General features: G+C 42.7%; 1 protein-coding gene across 10 annotated transcripts in view; it reads right to left on the bottom strand.

Annotated features, from left to right (window-relative positions):
- HIVEP1 (HIVEP zinc finger 1) overlaps window positions 1-27,013 on the bottom strand; it is a 137,475-nt gene that overhangs the window by 80,869 nt on the left and 29,593 nt on the right. Inside the window, exon 1 of one of the 10 annotated variants that reach the window (XM_087763403.1) lies at window positions 12,718-13,002. The exons of the other annotated variants lie outside the window; for them this stretch is intronic. Within the exon in view, the coding sequence (XP_087619529.1) occupies window positions 12,718-12,757 (40 nt within the window). The 5' untranslated portion in view covers window positions 12,758-13,002. Of the gene's footprint in view, window positions 1-12,717; window positions 13,003-27,013 lie in introns of those variants that run through there. 10 annotated transcript variants of the gene reach the window in all.

Below are 27,013 nucleotides of genomic sequence, written 5' to 3'. Positions count from 1 at the left end.
AAATTTAATTAAAATATATACTCATACAGCAGATGACCTGATGCTTTCGTATCTTTGTCAGTCTTTCTGTCCAGCTTCTCATTTTCTGTAGTTACAATTCATAATTACAAACCAAACAACCTCAGATTAATCCTGAGGCAGGATTAACCAGTTTCTTATAGGCAGCCAAGTATTTGGCTTTTGGCTTCATAATTTAGAACAAATTTTAAGCATATAATACTTTAAAAAAATCAAACCAAAACAAAACCCCAAAGCCACCCCACCCCAAAAGCCAACGACACCCCCCATTCATGTTAAGCTTATGGTTTGGGTATTTAAATATCTTAGTTCTCATTTGTTTTATCCTGTTGAGTAATTACTTCCAACTGTATTAAACTGTGACAGTTTTAAGAACTTCTAGAAATTAAGTTTTATTCAAATTGAATACTCAACAAGTATTCATTAACAACTCAACCCAGGATTCAGTAACAGAATCTGACCTTAATTACCAATTATCAACTGGATAAAATTTACACATTCACACTCCTAGTAGACAATTTTGAAGATTTTGGTGGCTGCAATTTCATTACCTCACATGCTACAGTAAACAAAAGATTTGGAAATTGTTACTCCAAATTTAACACAAAAGCAGAGACAAACCCAATGGCGCTCATTAAAAAACCCTTGTAAAACTGGGATTGAAATACGGAAACACAGATACTATTTTTAAATTTTTACCAGGATATAGTTCTGAGCACGCAAATAGTTTAAGTTCCTGGCTTAATTCAGTTTAACTAGAGTCTATCATATGACATCTTAGGAGTCACCGCCTCATAGGACAGCTAGAGCAATGCAACCCAACCAGTACATTAGCAGCCTAAATTGCAGACTACGGAAAAATGTTTTTACCTGGAAGGCTGTGTTACAAGAAGCATGCTAAGGCAAAAAGCCATGATCGAAGCACTGAAATACAGGAAGAAATAAATAGGTCGAATCCCAGTATCTGTTTAAACTACTCATACGTTCAATTTATGACCTGTTGGTGTGTGGCACCGAGGAACTGACCTCCAGGTCTTGATGATCCTCCGAAAATAACCACATGCTGCACAAGGTTCATTCCTGGGCACGTTGCCGATTTATTTTTTTAATTCTTTGTGGAAAGGGGTGGTATTTGCAGATAAAATGTTGGGTTGCTTCAGGGAAAATATACACAATAATAAAACAACTAATTCAGAAACAGAAAAAAAAGAGGCAATAAAAAAATATTTAGGACCCTGTAGAAGATTCCATATGCAAAGAGCCTAAAAGATTACAGTAGTTCAATTTACAGAGAGGTGGAAAATATTTAACATAATGCAGGTATATAAAAGAACAAATGTTACAGGAAAGGTCAAGCTGAGCACTACTGGAAAAAAAGACCAAACTGAAACCTCATAACTGATTTCTAATATCAAGATGTAGGTCTTATGAGCTGAACTTCTCAACGGTTCTGTTTTACCAATTTATCTCAGCTCTCATTTCCTCCCTGCTTTCGGGCAGATATTTAAAATATATGTGTTTGAGATTCAGCTTTCCCACTGCAAATTAATTCATTGATCAATTCCGTTTGAAAATATTACAGCGAAACCCTTTTAAACACAATGAGATATTAGCTCTTGGGCTTTTGTCATGAAATACTGAAGCTGTGTACCGGGGAATCTCAACACTTACATTATTAAGAAGAACACACCCTGCTAAGGGTGAACAGATAACGTTCTCGATGGAGATCAAATGTGATTTTCAGAACACCACCCAGCTACTAACTGCACTGCATGAAAAGTTAAAAAACCCCACAAAGCAAAACACCGTGGTCCGCAGCCGGTTCCTGCAAAATTGCCCACTGAACCACTAGTTATTCTCCGTCTGAAACACTTTGCAGGGGCCACTTCGAGACAGGATACTGATGAATCACTCTGGGTTTGTTTTAAAGAAATGAGCAAAGAGTTAAAAATAATTCTGGTTGCTTTAGAAACTGACATCCTTTGTTTTGGTTCAGCTGAAATACCATTACAGGCATGCAATACCCTTTAAACTTGCCACTATTCCAACAATAACTAAAGCTGTTCTAAGAAACTACCACCCAAAAAGAGATCACCACAGATTTACAGTAAGTTTGCTGTTGCAAAGTTGGAGCGTGCTCACCATATTACCAAAAATGCTCAGCTGAGTCTAGTTCGGAGTGACCTGACCGTAACCACCAAAACATGACAGTAACTCGCTGCCCACCGACTCCAGCAAAAACACAGCTATCAAAATAGCAATACAGGCTTTTCTATTTTCAACAGCAACTTGAAGCTAACCGTATTTTCAGCAAACACAATACTCAACCCATATCATTCACATGACGTTTCTAACACAAGAACATTAAAATACTGCTAAAATTTAATGGTAAAGACAAAACTGTGTGGTTTTAACATGCATTTTAGCTTTACTATGGTATTTCACTCTAATTGCAACCTCTTAAGACCACTGAACTCAAGTCTCTCTTGTTTGCTGATACAGACACTTCTGCCCTAGTCACGAGCATACCTGACCACTGACCCTTCAATATTTCTTTTAAACAACGCAGACTTTTAAACTTGCAAGCTGCTTGCTTTGAAGTTGGCACCACTCCACCTAAAACCATTTTAACTATTGCAATTCAAGCACGGAAAGGGATTTTTGTTTTGCAATATTTTAGCTTCCGCAAACCGGTTCCCAAGCCCATTCATGCTGAGCCATCTCCTGCGTTCTCCCTGCTACCTGCCCTGAGTCCCAACAGCCGCCGCCAGCTGGCAAGAACACAAACCTCCTGTTTTGACATCTGCCCCTGCCCAAATGAACCTCAAAGGACCACTCTGAGCCAACTCAGCAATGACTATTAAAGCAATATATTGGAATATACTGATGTTCCAGTAATAGCCACCTATATACAGTATATGATGATACATGCGACAATATATGTGACCTGACTTGTAACTCTCTTGATCTGAGTCTATCTTAACATTTTGGACGTTGTTCTGACTCAAACTAAAATTAAAAACATTGACAGGCAAAACGAAGCTCAATAGTTTGCAAACTAAACTGCCATCTCTCCCTCTACATATGTGTATGAATGTACACATTTTTAAGGATGCATAATTAACTGCAAGAAAATAGTTCTCAGAAACCAGAAAGCTAAAGTATTTATATCAAAAGCTGAATCTTTCTCACTCTATCTGCACAAATAAACCCACTGAAGTTGCCAGCTTTGTCAAAGTGAACAAGATTAGGTTCTAAACATAAATCAGTTTAAGCAGTCAGAAACCTACAAGAAGTACTGCAGTTGCTTTCAAATTCCTTGCAGATTTTTACAAATTGAAAGTTGTTGACTTAGTCTGTAGAAACAAAGTATTTTCTAAGGCAAGACAACACTGCTATCACAGGCAACATAGTTTCTATTAGGGCCATTTAAAATCAGAATAAAAGTATAGTATTTCTAGATAGTGTTACAAGGGTGGTTTGGGGAAGGTTGGGGGGTGGGTGAAAGGGGGTACTGATCTTACAACTGAAATATTGTTTAAAATTCCAGGTATCCATGCTGGTCAGACAGCTTTGGGTTGTTTTGGTTTGGGTTTTTTTCCCCTTGGTTTTTTTTCTTTGGTTTTTTTTTTTTTTTTTCTTCCAAATTTTGCCGTGTATTTATAACCATAAAAGCCAGTAAAGTGACTTGATTTGCAAGAGGCACTACAATCAGACAGATCTAAGATAAAAATAAAACTCATTATCTATAAAGGTTGCTCTCAAAAGTCAGCTAACACATTGGCATCATACAAAATTAATTCATCAGTATATTTTTGACAAGCACAGTGTTTTTCTTTGAAAGGTCATTTTTCTAAATTAAGCAAAGTATTAAATATCTTTGCTGTTCTGCACATCCCAAACTTAACTCATAAAATGTTTTCACAGTAAAGCCAAATTACATTTGAAATAAATACATGAAATAAAGTTTCACGTGCATTTAAATTTGACATTTGTACTGTAAGCAACGTAAGCAAACCATAAGGCCTGTTCATACATTTCATAAACTACATTAACTGAAAATGTGCACACTTAATAAATGCAGTATAGCATAATTTTGCCCAGAAAGCGTCCTTCTTTTAACACTCCCCTATACGCACACTGGTAAGCATGAAAGGTAGATCTGGACATCACTGTCCACTGCTCAGGATTTGCATGTGTCTTTCTTACTGAGCTGGGAAACCCAGACCTGTGTCCTACACGCTGTGCTCTGCTGCGTGTCGCCTCTACATCCCTCCACATCTTTCCTCTCTCTTCAAACAGCGCTAGGATGGAAGCCACCAGAGCTCCTGCCCAGGACTTTGCTTCTGCCTCCCACCCTGCCTCCAGAAGGAGCTTACCTGGACTCTTTCAGCCGGTGGTGGAGAAGCCTTGTGATGAACTATGGAAAATACCAACCTCTCCCCTTCCACATCGGAAAAGGAAACTTCTACCCACAACACCGACAAGAAAAAGCAGCTCCACAGGATAAAAACTGGAACTCCTCTGATGCCAAACAGGCACGCCAAAGACAACTTCTCTTTGTGAATAAACACGGCACAAAGGATAAAGCTTCTCCCCTTTTGCACCTACTGGAGTTCTTCTGCCATGAGTGGATTTTCAGCAGTGCCTGTCTTCCTGGCAGGCGAGGGTTACAGGAGTGTCTTCACTTATGTAACTTCATTTCTTGAGTACACAATTACCCAACACACCCAAGGCGCTCCAAGGCTTTTTTTTTTTTTTAAAGAAAAAAATAGTTTCTTTCCAGCTGGAACTTTTTTTTCTTTTTTCAAACCTAGGTCTGTAAGTGAAGCCACAGAAGCGCTCTGAATGTGGCGCACCGAGACCCTCAGTATCCCAATAAAGCAGACATTAATTTCTTGACAGCGCGTCTCTCTCTCTCTCTCTATGTATGTGAACGTGGGCTGAGCTCCAGACTTGCAAGAGACCTCGACATTCACAAGAACCTCCTCCATTTTCACCTGTGCACCTTTTTCCTCCTACGGCAGGTCATCAAGTATGTGCTGAACATTCCTCCCAAAGCCATACAAGACAGCTACCTACCCCAGCAAGCTCCACCACCAGAAACAAATGCCCTTTCTGCCATTTCACAGCATGTAATACTTGACCGTATTCTTCCTAAAGGAAACACTTCAACTCATTTTACAAGAGAAAGACGCTGGCAAAGAGCAGGATACAAACAATTAAGGGAGTATTTGCCCATGAAAAGGCAATGGGACATTGTGTGGGGAGATACCTGCAATCAAGGCACACTCAGCTGCAGCAAGATCTAGAAAATGGAACTCTACATTTGAATAGCCATCAGTGAAGTCAAACACAGATCTGTCCAGCAGCACATACACAGACCACAAGAGCCTTATTATAAGGATTTGTACTTGCCACGGTTTCCTTAAAATACCTTCTCCCTCCTGAACAGGTCTTCAGCTAAAGGCTATGCAAAAACCCTGGAAACCTTCCCTTTGGGCACACACTGGGGAAAAGACACAGCACAACCATGCTGTGGAGGTACCAGTCACATCCATCATCAGTAGCTCTGTGCCAGGCAGAGTGTGACAGAGATCTTTGATCACTTGTAAGTAGAAATGGGCCTTTTTAACTGGCAACCTGAGTAGTTAAAAGCACGAAGGAATCCCAGTCACCCCAATGCTGACGTAGGATTATAATCACACAGGTCTGAAGGTGACACAGGGAAATCACTGGTGTTTATATCACAGTCTGCTAGTGAAGAATCAGGACAATACACTGTCATGTTGGGAGAAAGGAAAATGCAATACGTAACCAACCTGCAGCCTGCTCTTTCCCAGGCTCGGCTTTGCAAGGGTGGGTAAGGCAAGCTCTCCAGGTGGCCCTCTGAGCTGGCGGTGATACCCTGGCAGTCGCACACCACCACCAGGGCTGCTGCAGAGACAGAGGCAGACAGAGGCATTCCCATCCCTGGCCACCCCCTCCGCTGTGGGAAGAGGCGGAAGCACTTTCCAAACCTCCAAGATAGTGAAGGAGCAGTGAAACAATCAGGTTGAAGGGACGTTGACAAATATTTGTCCTTGTCATTATTTCAAGTGGAAGAAAAAGGTTAAGTTGTCTGAGGGAAATTAAACGTTTTAATAGGAACAAGAACAAATATGAAGTTGTCGGGATGTAAAAATGCAGCCTCCACTGTTCATGTTTTGATCTATGCAACCACAAAAGATACAATAAAAATAACCATGCTACACTCTGCTTGAATGCTGTTGACATAAGATCTACGGAAGAGAAAATAAAAAGTACATAACCAATCAGACTTGCTACATTGTTGATTGCTGAAGATACACCCTGAGAAATGAGACCTCCCATCTCATACAACGCAAAAAGACTTAGGCAAAGCAAACCAAAATTTTATTTGTGATATTTCATTTCTAGTTCAGATTTGAGATGGCTGGCCATATTAATTTACAAATTTTAAATAGATCACGTCTAATTGATATTTAAGAAGTAAAACTTGAAACCAAACAGTGCCAACAGTAAAGCTTCCTTAAGGCATAATGCCAAAGCAAACCAGAAGGCTGCAGTAAACCGCACTAGTAAACACATTTTGGGAATACCTTGTACAGGCCAGTAAGAATCTCTGTGCTGTATTATCAAAGGGGTTTTAAGCATTATACTGCAAATCCTGTCTAACAAGAAGTGGAAGAAGCATATCAAACCATATACTGTCCTTTAAAATTCCCCATATAAAATCTAGGTTTTAAGAAATCAGGTTGACATTATATGTTAGTACTGGAGAGTAAAATACATTATATGGCGCATTATCCTCACAATTATCCCCAAAACCAGTAATGCATATACATAAAATCAGAGCAAAATAAATTGAAACAAATCATGGTTGGGAAATGCACTGGTAAGGTACACAGAGCCTTATTAACACCAGAGTCAACACCACGACTCTCATTAAGATATTCTGGTGTTTTGAAACCCTAAATTAAATTTTATTTAATGATCTACTGGCCATTTCTCCCATTCTAATACTACCAAAGGCACAGCTATCATTGTTTGGCTGTCGTAGCTGATTAATTTTTCTATAGCTTACAATGGCCTATGTTTGGCTGAGGCCTAGCTTACCTGGGAAAATTGGAGGCTCCCATGCCGATCACAAGATGACACTGCCAGAAGGAACGTGCCAAAAAAAAAATTTTCGGACAGAAAACTCATTACCAGAATTTAAGGCGTTTGTGGAAAGGATGAGTTTCAGCAAGTTTTACATTACAAACTATTTTCTAGAATGGTCAGTTGCATCTTTTCTCAAAAAAAACCCCAAACAAACCAAAACACATTTTATCCAAAGCTTTGTTTCAAATTTTTTATGAATTTACACCAAGAAAAGCCACGCAGACTTTGAAAAGTAAAATTCAAAACAAAGTATTTAAAATTTCTAAGAATGAAATTCTGATTTAATATACATTTTCATTTCAGAAGAACTACAGAAATGTAACAAGTTCTGAGTTTTCTGACATTTTCGGTTTTGTTGCTTTTTCACATTAAATACAAGTTATAAAGGAAAAAAAAGGCACACTTCTAAAAATAATGCCAACAATGACCTATGAATCTAATTTCCATGAACTTTAAATGCAGATGTTTGAATGGAGTACAAATCTACTCTGAAGATCATCTGACATACCCACGAGGAATGGCTTGGTACACACTTACTAAGTGTGGGTTTAATATCTATTGTTCACTCAAATCTATGAACAAATTTACTACTGTTCAGAGGACTCATTCTGAAAATACTCCTGTTTTAGGTAATTTCAATAAGGGTATGTTTTGCTTTTTGCACAAACAACATTGTACCCATTGTAAAGCTACAAACTTGATTATGGATCTCAAAATGCTGGTCTTTTAAATACACACCTGTCCCTTACAATGCTACGCAGGCACACACAGGTCAATATTTCTCTGTTGCATGGAATAAATTAGATGAACCTGAAATGCCTTCCCCAACCCCATGCTTCAAACTCGGGTGAGCATTTGACTCTCCCACCAATATGCTACCAACAGAGGACATCGGATAAGGAGCCCAACCTCTGAATTTAAACATCTCCAGAGCAGTGGAAAGCCTAAATATTAAAAAAAACCCAAAAAAACGGTTAACCCAGAAAACCCCATACTTCTTCACCGAAATTCAGACTGTGCTCAGGCTGACTATAAAGCTCCCAAGGATTTTAAGAGAACCAGAATTTCATCTTACAATTTTATCAGGAAACCAAAACTTCCTGGCACAACCCCGCAACATCGACCTATCTGCGGGAACTCCCTTGTTACGACTTCCATTCCCCTGTGGCAAGTGACTGCAAACCAGCCAAATCTCACACAAAGGTTTGCTTCTTCGTTGCTCCTCTGGAATCCCAGGGCGTAGATCAAAGTGAGGACCGGCTGCCTTGGAAAGCATCCAGGCACAGAGCAATAAAAAAAGCAGGTAGCAAGATGCCTACCAGCAGCACAAAATTCCCTGTTCTATGGCGAGCGGGAAAAGGGAAGGGGATACTTGTTTTCGACTGCATGGCTCAGTGATGGGAAGGCAGGAGAGAATATGCGGGACGATGCTGGAGAGGTGAGGGTGAAGCGCCACAGGGAATTACTTGGGGTGGGGGGGAAGAGTCGGGTCTCAGGGTTAAGGAACTTGTCGTGGGATAGGCGAGTTTGGTACAGGCACCCACCACAACCTTCCTGCGTGCCTTAGCTCCAGTCCACAAAACGTTTCCATGCTCCAAGGATTTATTGGAAAGATAATTTATATTCCTAAGGAACATAGTTGCTGCACACATGAAGTCTTACAGAGATATTTAGATAGTTTATTGCCAACTACTCACACAAAACATACTCTTGAATTAACCCCTTAGATGCCCTCCTGAGCATTTCTTCTAATTTACTGCCGCCTTTTCCAACGGTGCACAACAATTTAAAGGCAGCTTGATTTGTTGCTATTTCATCACATATTACTACTGCATCCAAGGTGGGGGCATGAACTCCTGCCCTTACACATTCTGAGAGGTTATACTAAATAGTTAGACCAACAACTTCAAAAGCAGCTAATGAGTCAAAGCACCCAACCACAGTTCTCTTCAACCAGCCTGGTTTTCAGCAAGAGACTTTCTGAAAATCAGACCCTTTTACATCGGCTCAGACTGGGCCCGCACAAAGCCAGCTGCCTAACGCCCTTCTGCAAAAACACACCTGACTTCCGTATGCGTCTCCTAAATACAGTATAAACTAATTATTGTACGGACAACTCAAAATTAGGGTAGTTTGAAAGCAGCCTCTTCTTCCAACTTGTAGCAATTAATTCCAAAGTCAAAAATCTTCATAATATAGTTGAGAATTTTCAAAAGCACTATGAGGTTGGTGATGGTTTTTAACTAATTTTCCCACAGAAGCTAATGGTAAAACTCCTGCCAGTTAAAACAGCATTCATCTAACTCAACTTCCAAGCGCTCCTGATAATCACAACTCATAACTCCTAGGTGAGGTAACAAGCCATTTCAATCTTTTGGAAAATGATCTTTAAAGATAAAACTTATTATTAAGTAATAAAAACCTGATATTTATCTTGCAATGACAATATAGACCTATAATAAAGCACGGATGCTCAACCAGAATAAAATCTTACTGTGCTCAGCATGAACTGGTTTATGACCGTACACTTTGTAACATACAAAACCCAAAGAGTAAAGACCGAAACAGTATGGCACACCCGTACAGTGTCTCAAATGGACCCTTCGACCACACTAAAAGAAACCCATGTCTTGCTTTAAAACCAGCTCAGCCTCCCACCTGACACTTCCCCTCTGGCTGGGCTAGCAGAATGATCTTCCTTGAGGTCCAAAAGCCTTACCCCCGCTTCTCAATCTCTCTGTACTACCCACTTTCCAGATGAAAGACAGCTTGCAAAGGTTTAGGATCACTTTTGGTAAAATACGCTACATGAACTTACACTGTCAGATTTAATATCACAAAAAGATTTCCAAATATATTAACGGGAAGATTTGTGCTTGGGTTTTCTTCTGCAGTCTCCCCCTAAATAAATTCCACGGTTGATTTATAGGCGTCTTCTCAATGTCTTTTCACAATACAAGCCAGGACTGGATGAACCAATATTAATAGCTGTTCCTCCAGTATGTACTGTGTCCTGTCATCTATCATCCCCAGGGCCATCGGCACTGCTGGGACATATAATCAAATCATGGTACATAACAGACAAATGAGCAAAAATTCCTCTCAATTTAAAATGTCATTAATTCCATTATAATTATATTGACTGTAGTAAAGATCTGCCATTTTTAAATGGTGCACAAACACTTAATTCCCTGTGACAAGCATACGTACCCCGAAAAAAAGGTACAGAGATAAGCTGACACTAGTTCCATGTCAGGGAAGTGAAAATATCTGAAAGGCATATCTACACAACATCGATTAAGACTACTCCTAAATCCAGCGAGCTTCAGAAAAGGCTCCAGAAGCAAAGCAGATGACGGAGCATCTCTCACTTCCTTCAAGGAGGAAGCATTTATTTACTGAAACCCTCTGCTGTCAAAGGTAGCTGCCAAAACAGCAGTAATTAATGCTTTCAGCTGCATATGCCCAGCCTATCCAAAATAATTTTAAGGTCAAGCTTCATCCATCTCCATTTGTTTTTAATTTTGCCAAGGTAACTGCGATTAACTTATCAAGTTTCAGGCTGAACTACTTTGGGGTCAGGGGAGATGGGAGGGAAAGAAAGGTTAATGCAAAGTCATGTGTTTGCCTTCCAAGCCTAAATAAATAACTGCTGGTGATGCAGAACGATACTGCATTTTAAAATAAATGAGAGTCAAATCCCTATAGCTGAAACGACCAAACCATAAAGTTACTTTATCTCTTGGAAAGCAGCTGTCAATATTAACGAACATCAGACATATGCAAAAGACAGCTAAATTGCACACAAAAAAATATCCCCTCGCTGTACTCTCCACTTCTAGAAATGCAGCAGAAGCAATATTTCCAGTTCCCGAAAAGAACAGCTGTAAGCTAGTCTGGGGGCAACCGAGGATGTCTAAATGCAAGCACAGGTCTGGTACCCAAACACTTCAAGTTCTCCGAGCAAACAACAGTTGCGCACGTCCAAAGAAGACAGCGCCAGCTTCGCAGCCTCCTTCAACAGGTACCAGGCCTGCTTTGCTAAATAAACACTCCACCAACAAAAGCATCTAGCAAATTCCTGATGGGAACTTTCAAAACCAAAAGCAACCAGAAATGGCTGCAGGCGTTATCTGCCAGCCTCCGGTGCCAGGCAGGCACCCCTGCTTCCCAGCCAGGGCACTCTGGCGCTCAGAAACTCTTTCTCGGCTCCTTCCTGCGCCGCCGGGAGCGTGCTCAACTATTGCATAACCCTGCTGCAATAAATCCCGTCTGCTGGCTCCCTGTGCTGCCCCTCCGCTCGCACAGTTTGGTACGGCTGTATTATTCAAGCTTTGCCAGCTCCGACTTCTGCATTTTTGGAACATCTGCGCAGGTAGCAGGTCCGCTCTGCTGATGAAAGCAACAATGCTCTTAAATGTCTTCACACAATAAATACCACTGGAAAACCAGTCTGGCTGTGATTTTGCCGGGTTCCCCTCCCCAGTACAACTTGGAGATAAAGATCTTGTCACAGCTGTAAAACCCAACGCTAAAGCTACACTACAGCCCAAGATTAGGCTTTGCCTATTTATACAACAGCGTCCTTACTTTAATGCTTTAAAGTTCTTGTAGTCCATTTCTGTCTTTTTTCATTCAAATAATATTTGCAAAAGCGAAATGTCTTTGTTCACGTAGACCAAACAGAGCCTTTTTCCCGGTAATAGCCTGGAAGCTAATAACTATTTTAGAGCAATTCCAGCACAATGAAATGCTGATATTGGCTGTTTATGTAACAGTGAATTAACCCCCACCGACACCTTTCAGGAATTCATAACCATAGTGCACAAAAAGTACTTTGCAAGAGCTTGTTAATGTGGTAAGTGCAAAAGCCGTCTCAATTCAGAAGACTGTCTTTCAAAGCAAACATGCTTAACCTGCAGTTTCAGTCATGGAAGAAATTACTCAATTAATTGCAGACAACAAAAACAACAGGGTTATAACTAATGTACAGTAAATGCTCTGTGGGTGTAATGCAAGCTCATTTCCCAGTAGTGTACTCTCTTACGTCCTAACACATTTCTCACCCTGCTGCTGTAAAACAGTTTAAGAATGTTAAATTTACTTAGACTTTTTTCCCCATACATATTTGTTTTCCGGCAATGAATATTATTATGAAGCCAGGTAGGGTTTGTTCTCTTAAGAAACATGTTTACAAAACAGTATTTTGCAGCACGGTATTTTTCATACTTCCTTCTAGACCATACATCATCTTTTCTAAACTTAAAACCGAACATCAGCATTTATAAAGTTTTTGCCCGCGCTAATTATATCCTTGCAGCGGCAAAAGAAGAGACCACAGTGACACGACTCAATATTAATTCTCACCTGCTTCTAGGAATTCAAGCAGGCAAAGAGTAGCAAAAAGCTCCAAAGCACAAAAAGACCCCATCAGTGGCAACTGCTCCCATTCCGAGACTAAGCAAGAGATGGAGTAAGACACTAATAATTAAAGATAAGGGAAAGGAAACTTACCAAAGCAGGCATTGATGTCTTCGTCCGTCATTCCCTCCATTCATGTTAAAGACATCTGTCAATGACTTGATCTAGGCTAGATATCAGCATAGGGCTAATATTTACACTCGCTGCTTGCTTACTGCTGATAGATTTTCAGGATACGTTTATATGCACAGCTTACGATTAAAACGGTAACAACTAACTGCGATAATAAAATATGCAGACGAAAATTGAAAGAACGCCCTTCTAGCACATGACAGCCAGTTCTCGGCGGGCGCTAGAAATACCCCTAAACACGTCTGCCTCCCCTTTCCACCCAAACCCGCCCAACGCCTCAAACCAACCTCCCCTCGAGTCTTGCGACATTTTTCTCAGCGCAGCCCCCGTGCAAACGCCTCTAATCCTCTTCCCCCGAGAGCCGCCCCCCCCCCCCTTCCCTTGCACAGCTTTATTGCACGTAAAACGGTGCCTGCAACAGTTGGGGGCCGCCGCCTCGCCCCCGTCACCCGGCAGCCGGCGGGTCACCCCCCGCTACACCCGAGCGACCCTGCCACATCACGTCAGGCGCAGCGGAGTGCCGGGTTAAGACGTAATCTCCCTCCCCGGCTTACGGGTCCCAGGAATCCTCCCCCGCTACCTCGCCATGGCAACGGCGGCTAGGGGGAAGACGGGCCGCCTCTTACGCAAGAGGCGCGCGCCGAGACCCGCCGAACGGCCGGCCGCCCCCCGCGCCCCGCCCCGCCCCGCCCCGCCCCGCCCGGCAGGAGTTTGAAGAAACCGCGGGTCGGGTTTTTTTTTTTTTTTGTTTTGGGGATAGTTGGGGTTGGTTTTTTGTTTCTTTCCTTCCTTTTCCTTCCCCCCTCCCTTTCCTGTATTTCCCCCCCCCTTCGCTTTTTCTTTTCCCTTCCCGCCCTTTCCCTTTTTCCTTCCCCCTCCCCCCCTTTCCCTTTTTCCTTTCCCCCCTTTCCCTTTTCCCTTTCCCTTTTTCCTTTCCCCCCTTTCCCCCCCTTTCCCTTTTTCCTTTCCCCCCTTTCCCTTTTTCCTTTCCCCCCTTTCCCCCCTTTCCCTTTTTCCTTTCCCCCCTTTCCCTTTTTCCTTTCCCCCCTTTCCCTTTTTCCTTTCCCTTTTTCCTTTCCCCCCTTTCCCTTTTTCCTTTCCCCCTTTCCCCCCCTTTCCCTTTTTCCTTTCCCCCCTTTCCCCCCCTTTCCCTTTTTCCTTTCCCCCCTTTCCCTTTTTCCTTTCCTTTTTCCTTTCCCCCCTTTCCCCCCCTTTCCCTTTTTCCTTTCCCCCCTTTCCCCCCTTTCCCTTTTTCCTTTCCCCCCTTTCCCTTTTTCCTTTCCCCCCTTTCCCCCCTTTCCCTTTTTCCTTTCCCCCCTTTCCCCCCCTTTCCCTTTTTCCTTTCCCCCCTTTCCCCCCTTTCCCTTTTTCCTTTCCCCCCTTTCCCCCCTTTCCCTTTTTCCTTTCCCCCTTTCCCCCCTTTCCCTTTTTCCTTTCCCCCTTTCCCCCCTTTCCCTTTTTCCTTTCCCCCTTTCCCCCCTTTCCCTTTTTCCTTTCCCCCTTTCCCCCCCTTTCCCTTTTTCCTTTCCCCCTTTCCCCCCTTTCCCTTTTTCCTTTCCCCCTTTCCCCCCCTTTCCCTTTTTCCTTTCCCCCTTTCCCTTTTTCCTTTCCCCCCTTTCCCTTTTTCCTTTCCCCCCTTTCCCCCTTTCCTTTCCCCCCTTTCCCTTTTTCCTTTCCCCCCTTTCCCCCTTTCCTTTCCCCCCTTTCCCCCTTTCCCTTTTTCCTTTCCCCCTTTCCCTTTTTCCTTTCCCCCCTTTCCCCCTTTCCTTTCCCCCCTTTCCCTTTTTCCTTTCCCCCTTTCCCTTTTTCCTTTCCCCCCTTTCCCCCTTTCCCTTTTTCCTTTCCCCCCTTTCCCTTTTTCCTTTCCCCCCTTTCCCCCTTTCCCTTTTTCCTTTCCCCCCTTTCCCTTTTTCCTTTCCCCCCTTTCCCTTTTTCCTTTCCCCCTTTCCCCCTTTCCCTTTTTCCTTTCCCCCCTTTCCCTTTTTCCTTTCCCCCCTTTCCCCTTCCCTTTTTCCTTTCCCCCCTTTCCCCTTCCCTTTTTCCTTTCCCCCCTTTCCCCTTCCCTTTTTCCTTTCCCCCCTTTCCCTTTTTCCTTTCCCCCCTTTCCCTTTTTCCTTTCCCCCTTCCCCCCTTTTCCTTTTTTCTTCCCCCCTTTCCCTTTTTCCTTCTCCCTTCCCCCCCTTTTCCTTCTCCGTTCCCCCCCTTTCCCTTCTTCCCCCCTTTCCATTTTTTTCTCCTTTTCTTCCCCCCCTTTTCTTTCTTTTTTCCCTTTTTTTCCCTTTTCTTTTTTTTTTTCCCCTCCTTTTTTGCATTTCCCACAGCCACCCAACAGCCAGCTGGTGCAGATTTAACCTGCTCCAATCCCATCTCCCACCCATGGAAAACCAACTGCAGCCAAGCCATCCAACACCACTCAATTCCCACTTCCCCTTAAGGGGTGCAGCACAAAACCGTTGCGCGTTTTAACTTCTTCAAATTAGCGACCCCGGGAAGGCAGGGAACTGGCAGATGAAAGGCAAGGTGCGGACTTTGATGGTGCGATCGGATCCATGGGGGCAGGCCCCCCAGCCCCTGTGGAGCACCGCTGAAGGTCAGCCCAGGCTGATCAGGTTGCAGCAGGAGAGCCCTAGAGAGCGAGCCAAACGGAGGTGGAAAATTCTATACACCCAGATATCTGCCAAGAGATGAAAGAACAGTTTGCCTCTGGTGCTGGGATTTATGATAAAGGTAAATAAAGCCGTAATGTAACACTTGTCAGGATACTTAGGTCTTCCTTCAGGAAAACACTTAAGCATGTGCTTAAACTCATTACTATTCAGGGCAGCCCATAAGCGTTTGCTGAAGGTTAAGCATAACGTTCTCACACGGGAGCCCTATGCTGATTAAGGGTTTTTTTTTTTTTTTTCTTCTAAATCTGAGCCACTGTGAACCAACAATATGAATTGCCCTCATTATATTTTAATATTGCCTCTTTCAAATTAAACCAGAGAATGCAAACAGAAAATAAGCCTTATTTTACATTAAGAGGATAAAACCCAACTTTACATTCTGTCAGGTTTTTTTTTTTTTTCTTTATCAACAGGCTGCACAACACCACGCATCCCTATGAATGAGCACCTTTCACGAGGAAGAAAGCGAGCACACGGAAAAATGATTGCTCTGCTACTCCTAAAACTCTGCAATTCCTTTGATGTGCTGTTACAAGCCAGAAAGGATCACACAGAGCAATGCATACATACATATGCTTTATCCACTGATCTCTTTTGAAGCAAACCTTAAAACACAGTAGATGGTGAACGTATTTCAGCTATTAAAGGCTGTGGGTAAGACAGCTATTTATCAGCTCAAGTCAGGTCACTGTTACATCCACAGGCAGAGGGCTTTGCCTGTTGCACAAATGACACCGCCTGCCCTTAATGCCCCGAGAAACTTTTGACAAGCTAAGCGTACATAACAAGCCACAAACCTTACATACGAATGTTACAGTTCACTAATGTTCAACAGGGAGGTATCATGTCTGCAACTGCTTCACTTTCTGTTTCACAGCACGCCGCCTCTCCTCAGAGCTCTCTGCTGCTCATTTCTTACAAACAACTTGTATCCCTGTCGGAGGAAGAAACCTCGCTAACTAGCGACTCGGCAGTTGTGGCTCTTTCTGAAAACCTTTCTCCTTGCTGTCTTTTAGGAATATTCTGCCCCACATACTAAACTATTTACTTTCGTTTACTTTGTTTATACACACAGAAAAATGGACCTTGGAAAATGGTTTGTGCCAGTTTTAAACTTCTACTGGAGCTAAAATCAGGGTCTTGGTTGAATTCTATAACATACAGTTTTGAAGGAAAACATTTTTACATAACTCTTCTGTTTCCCTTTTTGGGAGACAGCCTTGGTAGGAGAGCTTGCGAGAGGCAGTCAAATCTCCTATTGCAGGTCTTGAGACAGATGGCAAAGTACGAGGGCAGAAGGTTACATTAAGGTCAAGGTGCTTCCCATTCTTATTAGCCATTAGCTATGGGCAGGCAGGAACATCTTTATTATATTCACCTCCAAGAAACTCTACCTCTTCTCCTCACTTGCAGTAATGTGTCCTGCTAAACCCTGAGCTAAAGGCACCATCATCTTGCTGGAAACCTTGTTGTTATAAATGGGTAAGGACAAAGAAATAAAGAAGAATCTCAGATGTCTGTCCCTAAATGATCTAATTTACCTTTCAGGAAAAAAAGGTCTCACCGTGCTCCTATACCTTGGCATGGGAGCTGGACAAAAGAGATGAAGTTTGAAACCCCAATGTCACAGCTGTCCTGATGTGCCCCACTCACCTCTTCAAACAGGAAAGCAAACCCAAGAAGTAGGTTAATGATCTTCTTTCATTTAAAAAAAAAAAAAAATTGTTCATAAAAACAATTAAGAGAAGGCCACAATCATGCTGCAAAAAAAAAGTGCATTCAGCTGCCCATGGATAGTAAAATTACCCGTGAACTTTACAAAGTGCCTCCTGGGATGAATGCTATAGGACTTGTGCTTAATCAGAAGAACAATGCTGAAAAAAGGGGGATAAATTAGATGTTCAAAGTCTTTCCCACTGTTCCCACAGCTTAAAGACCTATTGGCACTAAATCAACACAAGCAACGTGAAGAAACAAATACGTAAATAACTGCAATCATCACCGCTGTACAGAGAAGCTTGAAACCGAAGAAAAAGAAAGATCAGTATGAACAATCCTAATGCTAAATTTGTAGGACAAACCTAGAAGAAAATGCCTCCTTACGTGAGATCATAGCAGGGCCCAAAGGGCTTCAAGCCAAAGCATACGTGAACTGCCCTCTCCTGTGAAGGCTCAAAGTTGGATGCTCAAGTCAACGACCAGTGAGTTTTCCCGCAGAAGCGGGACCTTCAAGAGACTGTTTCTGCTGCCACCTGGTTCACAGCAAGGACCTGGCAGCGCGCGATTACCGCGCGAGCTTCTCTCTCCTCCCCCAAAAAGGGGCACGAAGTGAAGGATGCTAACTGTTTTCAGTCATTAGTGACTGGAGATCACAGCACCTCTACTTCCCTACACCCCCTTCTTGGAGGGGTATTTTCACAGTCTATTAAAAAATTAACTAGTAATGAAACAAAAATAGATTACAAACTGATGATCTCCGTTTTCTAAAGTTGAAATCCCAATCTCTTCCACTGGAGTGAAAGTCCAAGTGACGAAATAAACCTTGAACTGTGTCCTAGCTTTGCTCTACTCATCATTTTTGGAAACAAAGAGCACCTCGTCCCAAACACTGCAATTTAGCAACCTCATCTGTATACGTGTCCTGATGCCCGATGTCAAAAAGAAAGAGCAGAAAGCCTTCAGCCAGCCAGTATCCAAACAAGAGTGTTCCCTTGATCAATGTCGCTGACCGGAATTGCGCTTGTAATCGTAAGGGACACCAGCACAGTTAGTGTCATACCACCGTGACCCGACTCCAGGCAGGCAGCTGTGCTCCCAACCCGGTGGTCCCCAAAAGTGGGTCTCATAAACAGCAAGCAGCCATCTAGATATGAAGGAGGGGGTGAAAGCATAAAAAGGAGGAGCTATTTACCATGGACATGTTCAGCAGAACTCGGCCTGCATCATCTTGTTAGCGCTCCCAGTCGTCTCCAGGAGCGAGTGAGCAGGAGAGACGACGGAGAAGAGCTCTGAACTGGAACTCACTGGCAGAGGGAAGGAGGCTTATAAGGGCCAGAGTCTTCTCACCTCCCAAATTCCCCAAAGGAAAAATGGGTTTGAAATGATCTTAAATAGTCTTTCCAATGGCTTTGTCCTGTTACAGTATGATTTAAACCAGGTATAACGCAATTTTGAATCATACTCAAACAAAGTATCTCAACCAATTTAAACTATATTTAGACCGCAGCATTTTTAATACTAAAGAAACCTAGGAGAGGAACAACATGATTGGAACATCTGTCGCAGTGATTGAAAGACATCTACGACAGGAATAGCAAACACTTATTTTCCTTTCCGAGATGCTGTCAATCTGTTGAAGCGAGGTATCAGTGAGGTAGATTGTTTCTAAGAGATACCTCACACTGGCCCATCTTCTCCAAAACAAAGATGATTAAAATATCCCCTTGTTGCATAACCTTGTCTGCTTGCTTGTTATTATCTGCTATCTCTGTGTCGGGGGAAAAAACTCTTTGCCAAAGCTAGTAAGCATGTTACAGTGTTATATAAAAAAAAAAAAAAAATCTCATTTACCTAAGTCTAAAAACCTCCACCTCACGAAATTCAAATTTTTATGTGTGTCGATTATTATTTACATTTAAATAATCAACCATATGACTCCACACAATCCCTAAGACACAGACCCCTAAAGCAAGGCTGGCTGTCACACAGCGTATTCTGCAGAGATGATCAGAGCCACAAGTATTTATGACACAACTTTCCAGCTACTTCATGGAAGATGACACCAGAACGGCTGCTCACCCTACACTAATGCTGGTTCTCCAGGATGGGTTTGTATGCTGCTTGCTCCTTAGATGGTCAAAATCAAGGTTCCCTCATCCAACCACCGTGTCCTGCCTGCCCAGACCACACAGAGGTGTCTTCCACGGGAAGGTGAAGAAGGGAGGAGTCTTTAGGGCTGTGCTTGGGTTCCCTCTGAGCGCAAAGTTAAAGGAAACCGATACACCAAAAAATAATGGCATGACTCATAGGATCCATTACAAGTTCTTGGTCTATCACTGTCATGGGTCCAACTGTCGGCAACCAGCAAACAGTACCTCTTCTCACTGTCACCAGGCTGAGGTTTCAACCGGATCGCCAAGTGGTAGCTGTACACATTGCTCTCCTGAACTAGGATCTGCTGGGGCCCTTAGGTCAGGCAAATAATATGTGGTAAACAGCAGCCTGTTACTCCACATCACCCCTGTCTGATTGACAGCATCAGCACACAGCTAAGGCAGGCACGTCTCTCTTGAGCTCTGGTGGAATAAGCCTTGAGGCTCAGCTGGAAGAAGATAGACCGGTAGGCTGCCAACATGAGAGGATGCCTTTAATAACCAACAACAGTATTGCATGACATGAGACAACGCAGCCCGCAAAGGGCCGGAGGCGGCTGCAGTTGCACGGTCCGGGTGGTTCCCTTGTGCTCAGTGCTAAACTGGGTTCAGGAGAGATGACCATCACCAGTGCTGGTTTCTCAGACCAGCCTGGGGAAGAGCTTCTCACCGGGTCACAGCACTGCCACGGGGCTGCTGGCTACGGCACCGGGGTTTTCGGCCACAGCTGAGAACACCACCGGTTTTCTAGCCAAAAACATAGCATTTGAAATGGTCTAGGAAATGTTGTGACAGAAATTAAGATGGGGACTTTAAAAAAGCAGCCAAGCAGTTTCTGACCAGTGGATGGGGATGTAAAAGCTTTCTGAGAAACTTCAGTATCAAATAGCTAAGACACAACCAAGTATCAGCACTCAAGAAGGACTGAAATTACTGGGAGAAGGGAATGAAATGCCACAGCCTTGAAGTTCTCTGCTGATTATCTGAAAGGGAAAAAACCAAAAATCAAACAAGGAGAGGGATACTTACATATTCAACTAAATAGTTTAAAATCCTATTTCCTTTTCATATGTAAATATTCATGTTAACATATACTGTGCTAAAAAGATTCATAAGACATTTATATATAAAATACAGACTTAAAAGCAGAATTTATCCCTCTGCATAATGTTTCCTTGTAGATACAGGGCTCTGTACTTCAAAAGGGACTGCTACACAAAGGAATCATTGTTAAGTTCCAACTTCTGTATCAAAAGTATTTAGTGTATGATTCCAAAAAAGTTCACAATTCAGTCGCATTTGGGAGCTCACATCGGGTTCTTTTGCAAACAATTCGGGAAAAAGATGGTGGCTGTGTAACTCACTGGGGTGACCACAACACCCGCCTTATCGCACCCCGCTCCACCCGCAGCTCACATCCTTCTGTACCTTCATTAAACCCAATGGATACAGATCCCGTCTTCCTGAGAGCAAAGACTTGATTTCCCCTCGCATCCACTGGTCCTTTCGGAGTGGTCTCCTTTGAGCTCTCCGGGGGCATGTCAGCTCTTTGCTCCTGCTCTTTTTACCCCTCCCTAAATTTCAACAAAACTCCAGCAAAAGCCATCTGTTTTAAACTGTTTGTGGAAAGACCTGGATCTACATTTCCAGATGGATAAAAAGGTAGGACAGACTTTTCTCTGTCAGTAGCAGACAGGCAGAGCTCCTTTTTGACTAATTATTTTAATGCTGCTGTGGTTTTGTTGTAGTATTAATTATGCAGTAGGGCGCCCACAGCTTTGTATAAGCATCTTTTTGAATTATTTAAAAGAAAATAAAAGGGAAACAGCAGTTACTCAGCATTTCTGCAAACTGTGCAACTCAAATTTTAGCACCGATCACAGAACACGTTAAACAACAATGTAGTCACCCATGCGCAGGCCTTGAAAGACGAAGCACAGGTCAATTCTACAGCTGACTGTCCCTTCATAGCAGGGCACATGTTCAAGGACAGAAGCATGGCAGGGTTACCAAGGGTGCTACTTTGTGGATTCAGCTGGTTAGTTTCTCAAAAAAAACCCAAAACCCAAAAACCACAAAAAAACCCAACCCAAAACCTCTAACCCAGACCACAGCATAAGTGGAAAAAATATGTTAAATTAAACAATATATTTCTATTCAGTTTTTGAAGTTTTGGTTTGGAATAGCCCAAAGTGAAAGACCAAAGGAGAAATAAAGCTCACAGACTCCTGTATGATTTCAACGCAGTCCTTGGCTAATTCAGTAATAGTTGGGTCAGATATTATAAACCAGTACAGCTGATATTTGATGACATGGTTTTCCAGCCACCACGGAGCGCCCTTCCCTCCTGCTCCCAAACCCAACCCCGCCCCAGGTCCTTGCACAGCTCCGTTAAACCATCCCCTTTCACGCCGACGATGGAAGCAGCATGGGTAGCAGGTTTGAAGAGAGCTCCCTTAAGGCTAATGAGGAAGTGCTGAAACGAACCAGGGCGCAGTCATAGCTGTGTGACCCTCCGAAAGAAAGCATTTAGGAACAGATTCATAAACAAGGGGATTGCGGCTGTCAGTAGGGGCTTAAGGCCCATAATCAGGATCAGACAACACAACGTGAACCGCGGCATTCACCGCAGTAGTTACTACTCTCCTGTCCTTTTTCCAGCAACTTCTGCTGACTCAGGAGCACAAATTGCTGACATCCCTCCCGGGAGTGCTCACGCACACACCAAACTCCTTTACACGCACACAAAATCAACAACGTGAACACGGACAGGAGTTTGAAACAACAAGTATATGTCAAAGAATTTAAAAGACAGAAAGTTCCATGCTTTAACCACCTCTCTTCTTTTTTCAAATACTCACATTAAGTGCTACACTGAACAAAAGCAGCTGAACAAACAATCTTGGGATTACTGGAAAAAATACAGTGGTGAAATTTTGCAGGATTTTAGCCCACTACAAAGACCCACATTTTTTTGTCCAATCTGGAAGACAAATTGTTTCAACGAGTAAGGATTTCCCCTCTTTTCAGAAAGGAAAAACTCACTGTGCATGTGTGGCATATCCTAAATAACCAAAAGCATCACGGGAGTTGTTCTGCATAGGTTCCCCCCCACAAACACTGCACAAGTAACCCTGCCATTCAAAATGCAGGATAAAAAGACTACAGAAAAGTTTAAAGTACCACTTCTTGAAACTTAAAAAAATTATTGTTTTTACAAGAAAATACATACAAACAAACCCAACTGAATTTATCTAACACTTTATACAAAAATCACTTGAACTGAAATTTTTTAGACAACAAATATGAAAAGGTCACACAGAAAAGCAACTTGGGCTGCAAGGTGACAGTATTCAGGCATACACCAATGTAAGCCAGCAAACGCTCGCATTGATAATAAAACTACTAATAATACTGTCTTGTTTAGACAAGAAAAACAGATTCCTTTGGTTATCTCCTAGCCTCAATCAGGTCATATCCTTGACACCCAAACTAAACTTCAGCACATTTATTGCCAAAATCCTTTTGGCATCAGATTTAGCAACTGTGGAAAAAATATTCCAAGTTTTGTCTTTTTTTTCCCCCAGTGAAATATTTTTACAGTTTCTTTAGTCTAGTTGTTTTCCTCTAAGTAATTGTTATCCCTTCTTCTATTTCATTATCCCATGCTAGCCTCGCAACCAGGTTTCCATCTTTCATCAACCGCCCAACTTGCACTCTCCCAGCTAAGCAGGCGTTCTGGGGAAGAGAACTAGCAGTTACAGCCTACAACAAGCTAGACATGCATCAACAGTATTGCTCTCTTGCAAAAAAGCAAACATTGTGCTGGAACAGACAGAGAGCAACAGACGTCTGTGAGGAAAGCCTTCTGCTGTACTCACCTTTACTGGGATGTCAGCAGGAGCATTTTGGTCAAGTTTCACTGCTGGACTCCACAAAACATGTGGACAAGTTGGAAGATATTCAGAGACGAGTAGAAAAAGGACGGATTATGTATCTAATCTAAACAAAAGGAAACTGAAGGGAGGCAAGGTAACAGTCTTCAATTGTTCAGGAGGATGACGCAAAGAGGAAAAGAACTTATTTTCAAATTACAAGAAGAAAGACTTTACCAAGACAGTGAGAAAAGCTTTCTGACAGAAAGAAAAGCACTTGAATAGAATATATATGTATACAGGTACATCATATGTATCTATGAGATATATATTGTATCTTTTTAGTAGGATGAGAACATAACAGCTATATATGAAGATGCTAGTTGCTGTCAGAAATGACCAAGAGTTTGCCAGTGCTGTCTTAGGGTAAGTGGTTTACACCGTTTCTTGGGGACCCAGTTCAGCCCTGTGATTCTGCATGCAGGCAAACCACCTTACCCTTTTCCCAGCACCAGGTGCCCATTGAGGCCTACAAGAGGAGTAGTCCCTTCATGTTAAAACGCAGAAAGAAGAGAGGCTTTAGCTTTGCTGTCCCTGGTAATCCTGGGCAAAGGTCAGGTACAACCTGCCTCTCAACAGCAAGTCTAAGGCAGAACAATAAAACGCGACGTAGCTGTGTGGAGTACTGCAAGTCACCTGAACTGCACAAAAAACCCAAAGTCCATGCCATCAGCTACAGAGAAAATAAAAGCAGGGGTCTGCAGTTAGATGCTAAGAGGTCTACAACCAGGAAAGGGCAAAAATCTGCTGGAACACCACCTTTGACTTCTATATACTGTACCAGCAGACGATGCATATAATTTGTGGACATCAGCTTCCCTGTACCCTGCTTCTAAATAAAGTACATGGCTTTTCCCTCTCCTATGTGTACTTTGTCTGCATAGATTACTAGCAGTTTGGGGTAAAAACTATTTTACTTATTTATACCATCCCTCAAAAAAATAGGGCTCTCCCTCAGTTGATTATAAGCAGTGACCACCCATCAGCTGGCCAAACAAACAAGTTGCATCCCCAGCCTCACTGTGATTTAGCTACAGCTACAAGTTTGGGTTCAGTCTAAGGAAGTGGATTTTTTTTTTCCCCTGTTCTCCCACAACTTTTTCCGGGGTGTTTTTTTTTAATCTGTCCTTTTCCCCTTTCCTTGTCTCCTCTCTCTTTCCTCCTTCCAACCTTTTCTATTCTCCACTAGCTGCTCTTCTCCACTGCTGCTCCTAATTTCTCTACACCACGCCACAGGGTGGAAGGCAGTGGAAGAAAAGCAAGTGACACAAGCACATTGAGCTCCAACAAAACAGGGACACTCCTGGTGCCCTCCTCCTCCAAACATTTAAAAGCAAAGGTCTCCAGCCTTCACTGATCCATCAGCAATAACAGTACAGACCAATACTGAAACACCAAGGGCAACATCAGATTTTGCTCTCATATCAAGGTTGACTAAATCAAGAAATATTTCACACACAGAGAGGGTGGAAAAAAGAAGAAAGCCTGAAGGACTGACTGAAGATGCAGAGAGGTACACAATTTGGGCTAGTCTTGTGGGTGACACAGAAGTACCCATAGAAATGTTACAGTTGCAGTCACCCTATAGCAAGGATGTGAAAAATTACCGTGATTTTTATCCCAATCAACTTCAGTCCTTGGGCCAGGAAAAAAAAAGGGATAAATGAAAACACTTAACAAAACTCTTTAAGAACAAAGGCACTGCAATAATGTCTTACGATGAGGGGACAGGAACTACTGTGCCTCTATGGGACAAAGAACAGGCCAGAGAACAGCACAGCGGCTTCAAAAATATTTTGTGTTCTCTTGTCTCTGGACTGCTGTTGGGGTTGGAGGGACCCTGACGTGATCTGGATGTCTGCAGCCTGCCTGGACGATGCTGACCATTGCGTACGAACCGTTGTGTCCTAAAGGCCAGACCCTCCGACACACTCTCGACTTCCACAGCGCAGCTTGCAAGAGGAGTCCAGGGCTGAAGCACGTTCTCCAAGCCAGGGAGATGTCAATGATCCCGTTAAAACCGTTCTAGATTTTTTTGTGAAAATTGACAGCGCTGCACTGGTGAAGATCTTGACTACCATACATACGTGTTCCTTTGGCTTCTCCTTTTACGGGCAACACTGAAAACACTGTTTTAAGAACTGAAGCCCTCCAAAAAAACAATTCAGGCGGAGCAGAAAACCTTGGTAATTACATTACTAACATACTTTGCAAAGCCTTGTTGACAGCACATGTGTAACTAAGTTTCAGCAACCTGTGTTTGATGGGAAGTTTCTGTCCGTATATATACCCCACACATGCACATATGCTCCAAACTCCAAGGAACATGAACAGAAAGTTAAGGTGTGGTCATACTTTCATTTAGACTGATCACAGCAATCCTCATTTTCTCTGAAGTAGCCAAAACCTTATGCAAGCGCATGGCAGATACGGCCTTTGGCTTCATGAGACATACTTGGCAGGGTCACAACAGCTGGACTGAGCAAGGCTCATATGGGCTAGCCACACGGGACGTCATGCTGCACTCATTTGGAAAGTACCTAGCAGCCATGCCTCAACTCATTTTGAAATGAGAAAGGTCACTTCTTCCTGGTTTGTATAAAGGTTATCAGAAAATCACAGAAACTTCCTACAGCTGTAACTAACAAATATTCTTAGGGGAATAAAACAAAATAAAAATATATATTTAGATACACATGCATGTACAAAGATGTTTCCTTAAACACAAAACAGAGAACTTCATGGGCTGAACTCTGGCAGAAGGGTGGACATTCTGCAACCGCTGCTCTACCAAAACCAGGCAGCTAACATGGAAATTACCTCCCGTTTCCTAAATACAAAGCGCACAAGTATCAACAAGCTATTGAGAAACTAATGACCAAAATTAAGGAAAAAAACAAAGGTGCAGTTCAGATCAGAATAAGTGCTGCCCATCTAACAATTTCCACTGATCTTATCAGAACTAAGCGCACTTATATATGTATCTGAAAGTTAATTTGAAAAAACAGACTTTAAATTCTGTTTCTGAGGATGCAAGCTAGTGTGCTCGGTTATACAACATGCTACAGCTGAGTTTCTTCTTTGACTCAGAGCATTAGGCATCTATAAAAGGTGTTAGTAAGTCTTTAATTACATCATAAACCTTGGCAGTGTTTGATAATTTCTTAAGGGATTTGATAGAGGAAGCAAAAGGTTACAGAAATCTCAGTTTTTCTTCTCAGGTTCCTTACCCTCACAGCAGTGCAATCATGTGGAAGATGCAAATCTGAAAGTACCAGACGAAAGAAGGCAAGTAAATACATTTCAAGTTTCTTTTTAATTTTAAAAAAAATCTAATGGTTTAAGCCGACTTCAGGGAGTTCTGGCTCAAGACTGAGCACCTGAGGTTAAGAACACTACTAAGCATAAGCATTTTGTAATCAAACCCCTAATTTTGTGCTGTGTTCAAGCTAGCAGTTACTAGCTGAATTAGCTCCCGAATTCAGTGCTACCCAAGTTGGGCAGCAAGGGCTGCATGCATCTGTGGCAAGCTACCATTGAAGACCAGGGGAAAATCTGCTCTATCCCAGCACAGTCCTTCCCAGCCGGGGTCTGCTCCCCACCTGTCCCCAAGCCCATCCATCAGCTGGGAGTGATTCACTAGTTGTAAGGCAGGGGTTTTTCTCCAAACACTGCAGTCCTTCACCCAGCTGCTCGAACATCACGTCCTGTCGCTTGCGCACAATGGACATCGTAGAGGGCTTGAAAATTTTGCATGGCCTCTTTTATTTTAGGAACAACA

This window comes from Nipponia nippon, unplaced genomic scaffold (genome assembly GCF_047370975.1).
Source record: "Nipponia nippon isolate SJK-2023a ecotype South Korea unplaced genomic scaffold, ASM4737097v1 scaffold_1, whole genome shotgun sequence".
NCBI lineage: Eukaryota > Metazoa > Chordata > Aves > Pelecaniformes > Threskiornithidae > Nipponia > Nipponia nippon.
The sequence above is the reverse complement of the archived record's forward strand: the minus strand, read 5'-3'. Positions and strand labels throughout refer to the sequence as shown.